This window comes from Carica papaya, chromosome 3 (assembly GCF_054855325.1).
Source record: "Carica papaya isolate Zhongbai chromosome 3, ASM5485532v1, whole genome shotgun sequence".
NCBI classification, from domain to species: Eukaryota; Viridiplantae; Streptophyta; class Magnoliopsida; order Brassicales; family Caricaceae; genus Carica; species Carica papaya.
The window spans coordinates 118,460-127,825 of NC_142311.1; the positions used below are offsets into that span (position 1 = coordinate 118,460).

Genomic DNA, 9,366 nt, shown 5'->3' on the forward strand with positions numbered 1-9,366 from the left:
TATATTCATGAAGAGATTTAACAATTACTTAAAAAGAAGAAAACGAAAATAGGGTTAATGGATGGAGGAGGTTTTGGCTTGGATCAAAAACTGATCAAAGCAGTGAGTTGTGCATGGTAGACAAATTGGACCTTCCACCTTTGGTTCCAGAATATCAATGTCGGGAGGCAACAGTCGCCGAAAAGCACCGAGAGAGACGTAGTCTATCGGAATTTCATATCTTCTGCATTCTTCTCCCACGTACACCGCCACATGACCCTTTCGACTCACCACCCTCTTCTTCTTCTTCTTCTCCTTCTCCTTCTCCTTCTCCTTCTTCTCATCATCTAATGCACTGCAACTCCTACAAATTATCTTCTCAACCCAGTTACCCCCCATCTTCATGCACAGTACCAGACTACTCTTCCCTAACTAGTTCTAGATACATACATACATGCAGTATAAACAATCTAATATACTACGCGCACACACATATATACACACACGCACACACTTAAATTTACTGTACTACATCCTAGAAAAGAAAACCCTAATTATTTTACCTTATTCAAGTCCATGATATGCTTTCCCTAATCAATGAATTAATAAAATTAATTCTTATATTTATGTGTCACAATTTCTCCACTATATATGTAAAAAAAAAATCTCGATATAAAATTATTAAAGGAAGACGCGATCAATTTTACCCCGCCAATCATGTATTTATCCCATAAAAGGAGGACTCTAATTATTCTAATCTTCTAAATCGAAATCCCGCTTTTAATTAATTACCTCCTCGTACGACATACTCTTTTTTACCCGACCTAATTACAAACTAACCTACCGTCAAAATATTTAAACGAGCCACGTATTTGGGCCTCGAAACATAAAATATGTTACCTTGGAGGCCCACGCCCATCATCCATGCACGTGGCAGCTACCCATTAGAGCAGGTGACAAAATTTTGGATTTCCCGCGCTCAAGTCAAACCGGGAATCCACGTACACAGCTTCGGATTTTGTCCCATCAGAAGCCCCAGGTTCGGATTCCCCAAACCTTTAAATCCGAACCTAACCCCCTCTTCTCTTTTTTTTATTTGTTTTAAAAAAATTATCTCATCTGTATCTGTCTCTGCGTCGACATGTCGCTTAAAAACAGCAGCAAGCTCTCGCTATGGTAAAAACCGACAAAATCATCCAGTATTAGTCCAAACCCTAATTTCTCGCCCCCTGTAAAATCTTTGTTCTCGTTCTCATTTCAAGGCGTCTGATCATTGCATCCCCCACAATCTTCGCCCTATGATCGTAGGACTTCGTCGCACAAGCTCGAAAAAAACTGAATAGAGAGAATCAAGGGAAATTTTGGCTCCTGCTTCCAATAATTCAAAGCCGCGCCAGTGAGTTAGTAATCTAACCTCTATGCTGTTGTTTGAGCTTTAGATTGAAGAGTAAAAACGTCTGTTTCTAAGTTCATTTCCATCTCAAATCTCCTCCTCTCAGTTTATGTATATCGGAAGAGACGGGAGTGGTCATATGGATTCTTTGCGTTAATTCATAGAAAACCAATTATATATTTTTATTTGGTTTTCACTTCCCCGATAAATTTGTCAATTTCCCGAGAAAATTGAACTGGTTGGTTTGGTCTTCACATGAAATGAGCTTCAAGTTTGAATTTTGAGTCTCTCTCTCTCTCTCTCTCTCTCTCTCTCTCTCTCTCTCTCTCTCTCTCTCTCTCTCTCTCTCTCTCTCTCTCTCTCTCTCTCTCTCTCTCTCTCTCTCTCTCTCTCTCTCTCTCTCTCTCTCTCTCTTCTCTTCCTGTCTCTGTCTTTGTCTCTCTTTCTTGTAGAAGCCCTTTCATATTTATTTATTTATTAGCTGACCCGACCTTTACGTGTCTCTATCTGTTCATAATAGAGTGAGTTGTGGATGAGAGAAGATGCATCTCATACCATAAATAACGGATTTAATTTCTTGGACCAGATTTTCCTGAGGAAATGCTACTAAATGGCAGTCGACTGGTTTTTAAATAATTCATTTAAGATTGACTTCAAAATTTCTACTTTCTACTTAAAAATCTCTACACCTTTTACGGCCCTGGTAAAATACAGCTTTATACGGTATTTTTCTTATTTTCCTTCACATTAAATGCACCAGCTACCATTTCACATGCAATCTACAAAACAACCTTCTCCTTCAAGAAGCGTAGACCGGGGATTTTCAATTCTTAAGATTCGATTCGGTGCATGCATTCGCTGTTAGATCCTTCATCGCAATTCCCTCTGGCCATTGGATCAAGGCTCTCTGTTCACTGATGTCAGTCTCTGATAAATCAACGGTGTTATCATCATTCTCGTCGGTTCCTGGCGGAGAGACTGATCCACTGCTGAAGGATTTGAATGAGAAAAAGCAGAGTTTCAGGCGAAACGTTGTGTCTTTGGCGGCGGAGTTGAAGGAGGTGAGAAGCCGCCTGGCGTCTAAGGAGCAGTCCTTTGCCAAAGAAACCCTTACGAGACAGGCAAGCAACTGGATACTTCGGTTGTTTTTTTGTGGGTTTCCGAATAAAGTTTTTCACTTTTTATTCAACCATCTGATTTCTCTATTTGGGATTTTTTTTTTGGTGGGTTTCTTCCATGGATTTAAATGGTAGGTCTTACTGGGTTCTTTGTTTTGTATGCAGGAGGCGGAGACAAGGGCCAAAAACATGGAGGAGGAGATTTCTGTATTGCAGAATATATTAAATGAGAGGAACGGACAGCTTCAAACTTCAGCATCTACTGCCGAGAAGGTCCCGTTCATATCCGATCAGCTTCTGGTTTTGTTTCTAATTACATATTTACTTTGTGATTGTTGTCTGATTTTACCTTTTTTTCAAAAAAAATCTCAAGTAAAAAGGAGTTCATCATTCAAAAATAAGGGAGTATTGTGTCGTGCCCGCTAATTTGATACTACAGATGCAGCACTTTTAGCAACTTGATATTTTAACGTTATCATGCGACCAACACGTTAGTCCTCATCTTTTAGGGTGCCTTTTGGCTTTTCCTCTGTCTTTGTTTCTTGGTGGAACCCAGGCGGATTTCGGGATTATATTAATATTTCTATTTGTTTGTAGCTCCGGAGATTCAAAATATTTGTCTTTATACGTAAGATTAAGTAGAGGAAATGAGAAGATCAACTAGATCCACAATTGGAACATATTGTTGTCATATTTTTGAAGTTCTAAAACTTCTCTAGATATCCGGCAATTACTTTTCTCTGTCTCTGGTACCTTGATGTAGATTGGTGACTGTTTATCTAAACTAGATAAACGTCGTAATACACTCATCATGGGTGCATTTATATAGGGAGCCCAAGTAACAAACTGAATACTAATTCCAAATGAAAACTTTAATGGAATCATGCCAAGTATTGGCTACATTTAAATGTGATTTAGCCTTTGTTGTCATGTTCTTCATTACATAACTGCACTGGACAAATTTTAGACTGCTGCTTTTATACTCTAAATAAGAAATTCTTTTCCTCTTTTTTGGATTCGAAGAAATAACAGGCAGAATGGTGGGTTCAATGGGAATCTACTTTCTTCCTCCTTCCCGTATATTTGGTGAATAGTTTAATGATAAGGTGTCTACTAGGTATAAATTGCCTCACTTTAATCTTCAATTTCCATGTATTCCTACAGTTTGGAAAACATTCATAATTGCATTGTTATATTTCACATTCCAAGGGGTGTACAGATATGATGCTAAAAGTTTCATTTGATGCCTGGCTTGCAATTTTGGTAAAGGAGAAAAAAAAAGCATGTTTCCACACATTTCAAATCTACAACCCCTTGCAATTTTGGACTCATGTTGGTAAATATTATAATATGAGCTTGCCTTCTAGCTTTTATGAGTGGGTTCCAGTTAGTAATGGCACTGCTACAGATCAGTTACTTGGATAATGGTAGCATTCAATAATAAGCTAGTGAATTGAGCCTAGAAATATTTCTCTAAGTGGTCAGTGGGTTGTGCTTCATTAGGCATCACTTGGAATGGGAAAATAAATGATGCTGTATTAATATTGACCCAAAAACAGACTTTGCATCTAGCAAGCTTTCTTTTGCTTTTTAAATGGCATAAAGTTTGTCAATTTAAAACTTGTTGCTTTCTTGTACTTTGAATTAATTTGGAAAAAAATTTAAAAACTTTATTTGGATGATCATGTGGATGGTTATATTACCTTCAAACAACCTTCATTTAAAATTTTCTTTATTGTTTATGCTTAACTTACTCTTTCAAATCGCTAGATCATGACTATTTATGGCACAACATCAATGAAACTGATTGTAGTTTTTAATGTAATACAGTACCTCAAGGAGTTGGACAGTCTTAGAGCACAGCTTGCAGTGACTCAAGCAACTGCAGATGCAAGTGCTGCATCTGCACAATCGGTGCAACTTCAGTGTTTAGCACTGGTAAAGGAATTAAACGAGAAGAATAGCTCACTAAAAGAGCATGAGGATCGTGTAACTAGGCTAGGGGAGCAATTAGACAATTTACAGAAGGATCTGCAAGCGCGGGAATCATCCCAGAAGCAACTGAAAGATGAAGTTTTGAGAATTGAACATGATATAATGCAAGCAGTTGCAAAGGCTGGAGTAAAAAAAGATTGTGAGCTAAGGAAGTTGTTGGATGAAGTTTCTCCAAAGAATTTTGAGAGAATGAGTAAAATTCTTAGTGCCAAGGATGAAGAAATATCAAAACTGAAAGATGAAATTAAGATTATGTCAGCTCATTGGAAACTGAAAACAAAGGAGTTGGAATCTCAGGTACAAAATCTTAGAAGCCACCTTCACATATCTCTTGTTTTTAACAATATAAGTTATGCTTGCAGCATTTTCTCTTCTTCTGATGTATGGTTCTCTTTGATTTTTGTGGAAGTACAGCTTGAAAAACAGCGGCGGACTGATCAGGAACTAAAAAAGAGGGTGTTGAAGTTGGAATTTTGTCTCCAGGAAGCTCGTTCTCAGACAAGAAAGCTGCAACGGGTAAAATTGCTTTCTCCTATAACCCCTTTTCCCCATCTGGAATTGCATTGTGCTCACTTTATAAGGCCAACTAAGGTAGCCCTCAGATGACACGGACTTATGGTCACAAGATTCAGTCTTGTTTTCTGCTTTTCTTTCAATCATATTATGGCAGAGTTTATAAGAGTTAGGAGATTTTGAGTTGAATTGCATGATATTTATGGGCTTACTTTCTTGGGTAAGGACAGATGGGAGAAAGAAGGGACAAAGCACTAAAGGAGCTAAGAGATCAGTTTGCAGCAAAACAACAGGGTGAAGCTGCAGGTGCTGAGAAACAGAATTTCTGGGAAAGCCCAGGTTTCAAGATTGTGGTTTCCATGTCAATGTTGATCTTGGTGGTGTTTTCAAAGCGGTGAATCCATTCTGTTCTATTACATACTAGTAATATTGTGTATAAACAGTAGCAGAAGTTTAGGGAAGGTAGAGGAAATTTCCTTGTTTGTAGAAGACAGGCAATATAGCAACAGTAGTTTTGAGAGAATGTTAAATGTGCCATAATTTTATTCAAAACACATCAACTTGTCGACATAAACTATTAAAAACAGCAGGCTAAAATTATTATCCTTAATCTGCGGTGGATCATAATTTCGCTAATCGCAATCAAATTGACTCTTATTCATACTGTTGTCGGGTTGTCCTGGACTTTCAAGTCCAACTTTTTGACTAACTTGGAAATCTCAGTCGGCTCCTTGATTTTCACTCCTGATCTTAATAACATAAGCATGTATCTTATGGTGCCGTGTGTCCAACTTTGTGTTCTATTTGCAACATTTCAACAGTTACATTTATCCAACCATATTTATCTCTCTCCCCAAAAAACTTGGTCCATAACGAAGTAAAAACTAACGTAAATCTGCAATTTCTGTAAACATGGTTTCAGTCAGTGAGTTCATCCACCTACAATTTCTGTAAACATGGTTAATTTACGGAACTACATCACCTATGCCATTTCATCTTAATTCCAATACACAATTCCTATACTTCATTTAACTACGCCTACTTCTGCAACACATCTTGTAAAGGGATCCTGCTCTTATACTAGACATAGAATATATATTTCTTAATGCACATCGAGATTCCTAGTTGCTAACAAACATCCTTCCAGTTGATTGAGCAGTATTTGTCTGTCCTCAGTTTGCCCCGGAGGACTTGTTCTTTCATTCGAAGAGGGAAAGCATTTAGATTGGTCAACCACCTTTTGCTGCAGTATGGGTTCGTGACCCATCTGTTGTATGTACAGGGAGAGTCTAAATACCCATCACCGTAATAATTATTCCACTAACCAAACATGCTAAAGGAGAAGCAATAAGCACTTTCAACGGAGATGAGTCGGATGTGTTGACACTGGGAGGGGTATCGGACCCGTATATTGCTGCTGTGCCTGAAGCAGGATTGCTTGAGTTTAAAACTGTAGATGGAGTACCCGAGCTGCCAAAAGAGGATCTACTTTTAAGAGAAAAAGAAAATTATTACTAGTATCTGGAATGAATTTCCTAAAACGTACCTCGGCAGCCCTGTCCCTGTTGATGCCGGCGGAATTGTTGTTATTGGTGTTGCAGCTGGAGTTGTGGGTGATACTGTGTTTGTTGTAGGAGATGGTGATGAAGAAAACGATGAATAGATGCAAGAACCAGTACCTGTTAGTTAAGATCACATCAGAATTTTTGAGAGAAGCTATTGAATTATAAATCATAAACGTATCAAAGAAGAAAACGGTTGCTTACTTGGGTTGGTGCTAATTACGTTGGCCGTCCCCCCAAAGTCACAGCTGGAGGCAACGGGATTCTTCTGGTAATAGCTGTTGAATGCAAAAGAAGCATGGTTCTGCACGGTATTTGGATTATAACAGCTCCCACCTTGCTGTATCTGCGAGCAGTCAGCTCCTCCAATGCCACATGCATAGTCTAGTGCTAACTGAAGGGCAGTCTCTGATGATCCAATCTTTGCCACGCACCAACTCTGTCCTGGAATTGCAGGTGCATTTGTTGTCGCAGGAACATTTCCTGTTGGGACTGGATATGTGGTTACAGGGTTGGTTATGGGCTGCGCACCTGGCACCGTCACTGGTGCGGGTGTTGTGACTGGGTTGGTGATGGGTACTAGCGGGGGGATCGTGACAGGGGTGGTGGAGGGGATGTTTGAATCAGGATTGGCTGGGGTTATGGTTACAGGATTTGTGGAGGGCACAGTGACAATTGTTGGTGTGGGATTATTAGTGGGTAGGGTGACTGGAGTTGTTGATATTGGAGTTGTGGGCGGATCGATGGCGTCGCGCAAACTTGTCTTGAATCTGCTCAGCATTTGTCTCCTAGAAGAAGGAAACATTTCTTCTTCTTCTTCTTCTTCTTCTCTCTGGACTGAATCTTCCATTAAGGACACTAGCGCATACAGTTCAGCTATCTGGGCTTTAACCTTGTTGCTGTCTAAGGATTTTGAAACCGTGTTGGCGAATTCGGCTACTTGTGTTGCAGAAGGAAAAGCAGAGGTCTTGATTAGCAGAATCACGGCAACCTCACTGCAGGGAAGGAGGGAAGCTGCAAGAGTAGCTCTTTCAGTTGCAGACTGAATAAATCGCTCTCCAATGCTCAATTCCTCCTCCATTCTGTCTTCTACTACAACCAAGGACCTAGTTTTCTTGATAAAATCAAGAACTTTACGCAGATCTCTTTCGTGAGTCATATTCAGATTCTGTAGGAAGGAAAGTGAAAATGCTATAGAAACCTGGATTTGAGTGGGAAAATGAGAAGTGTTGACGAGTGAATGGATCGATTTCAAGGAGGATAAAAGCTCAGGCAAATCAGCGTACTCATAGCTGCTGAGTACAAGGCTCTTGATGTTGACAAGTGGGAGAAGTGTGGTAACATTGGCTTTAAGCCATGAAATATGCGAGGGTCTGGAGTCGACCAAGCTTTGAACTAAGGTCCGGTTTAAGTAGAGATGAAGAGAGAGGCCAGAGTTGGGGACTGCAGTTAAAATTGAACGATCTGCAGCAAAGAGTGGAACCTGAGGGGATGAAATATTGTTGAGCTTGAGGAAATCCGATAAGGAGGTTGCACTGTTTGGTGTTGCGTGAAAGGAGAAGCCAACCGGAGTCCCTGTAAAGTAGAAAAAGAAAATGGCAGTGTGAATTGAAACAGTTAGGTAGTTTGAAAATTGAAAAGAAAGTAAAATAAAGAAGAGAGATACAGACCAGAAGAGCAGAGAGAGTGAAGAGAGAGGAGGAGGAAGAAGAAGAAGAGGAAGGAAGGAGGATTAGCCATAATATTATAAGGGAGGGTGTTTTGTGGGTTAAGGAAGAAGGTAGAGGAGGATTTTTAATGTGATTCATATAATGGCGGTGGGTAAAGGCGAACAAAGACAGGGCTTTTGGAATAAAAAAAGGCAGCAGAGAGGGCTGAAGAAGATAAAGATTGAAAGGGGAAAAAGGTAGAGACTCCTCTACGTGTAATGATAAAGGAAACATGTTACTTTGTCACGAAGGATGGACGTTGGATGTCTCCCACAGTATAAAGGGCCATGCTTTTTTTTTCTTCTCACTTTTATATATTTCTGAATTACATCTTATCCTAATTATTTTTTTAAAAGAGAAAAATAACCATCATCGGAAATTCTGTTTCAAAAAGAATTATGACATGAAACGATTATTCTTTAAATATTAAAAAAAGAATCACAAAATAGTGCAGTAGCACATGAGTTAAAATATGTAAACAGTTCCTTTAAGAAAAGAGTATACAACTTCAATTATCATCTTACCAAAATCAGATTGAAGAAAGAGAGAAATGACAAGACATGACATGAGATATGCACATGCATGAATTTCTCACTGGGTAGATATTAATTATCATGAAGACACTGATGCTATGCTTACGGCGCTTGGCTTTAATAAAGAAAAGATGGGCAATTTGCAAACTGCATATCCTTTATCCAATGACCAAAAAAGTGGTAATTGTTTGCCCCTAGATTTGGTGATTAGCAATTAGTAGCTTTATATGTACAAAGCAGAAGCTTAAACGAGATTCATTTTGTGAAGCAACATCTGCTCTCTCTCCTTACAGTTGTCAGCATCCACTAATTCATATTGTATATAACTAAAGTGGGTAGTTTAAAGATACGAACTTGGTTGGACCAACATCAATTTCTTACCTCATTAAAACTTGATCAACGCACAAGCAAAGCAGATCTTCTCGATGCAATCTTTTTTCTTTGCTTTCTTTTCTCAAGATTTAATTCATGAAATCTCAATCAATTTGTAGTAAACTTTTTATACGCCAGGAAATTAATTAGGGAGTTCATGCATGCAGTCTGCAGAAAGGTTATGGAAAGTAT

At 39.0% G+C, this 9,366-nt stretch overlaps 2 protein-coding genes across 5 annotated transcripts; one reads left to right on the plus strand and one right to left on the minus strand.

The window, feature by feature from the left end:
- The first annotated feature begins 1,103 nt into the window (after nucleotides 1-1,103).
- On the plus strand, nucleotides 1,104-5,659 carry LOC110815351 (nuclear envelope-associated protein 2-like). 4 transcript variants are annotated; one of them, XM_022043119.2, is made up of 6 exons: nucleotides 1,107-1,379; nucleotides 2,133-2,493; nucleotides 2,656-2,763; nucleotides 4,321-4,782; nucleotides 4,900-5,001; nucleotides 5,229-5,659. In XM_022043119.2, exons 2-6 carry the CDS (start codon nucleotides 2,290-2,292, stop codon nucleotides 5,394-5,396), a joined length of 1,044 nt encoding a protein of 347 aa, XP_021898811.1. In that variant the 5' UTR covers nucleotides 1,107-1,379; nucleotides 2,133-2,289; the 3' UTR covers nucleotides 5,397-5,659. The 4 variants fall into 4 exon arrangements, with proteins under 4 accessions (XP_021898809.1, XP_021898810.1, XP_021898811.1 ...); XM_022043117.2 differs by having other exon boundaries at nucleotides 1,104-1,379; nucleotides 4,321-5,001; XM_022043118.2 differs by having other exon boundaries at nucleotides 1,104-1,375; nucleotides 4,321-5,001.
- A 217-nt stretch (nucleotides 5,660-5,876) lies between these two features.
- LOC110815352 (Carbohydrate-binding X8 domain superfamily protein) lies at nucleotides 5,877-8,449 on the minus strand. Its single transcript, XM_022043120.2, has 4 exons — nucleotides 8,231-8,449; nucleotides 6,765-8,135; nucleotides 6,545-6,677; nucleotides 5,877-6,468 (listed from the first exon to the last, which is right to left on the minus strand). The coding sequence occupies exons 1-4, from the start codon at nucleotides 8,298-8,300 to the stop codon at nucleotides 6,288-6,290; spliced, it is 1,755 nt and encodes a 584-aa protein (XP_021898812.2). The 5' UTR covers nucleotides 8,301-8,449; the 3' UTR covers nucleotides 5,877-6,287.
- Between the last annotated feature and the right edge of the window lie 917 nt (nucleotides 8,450-9,366).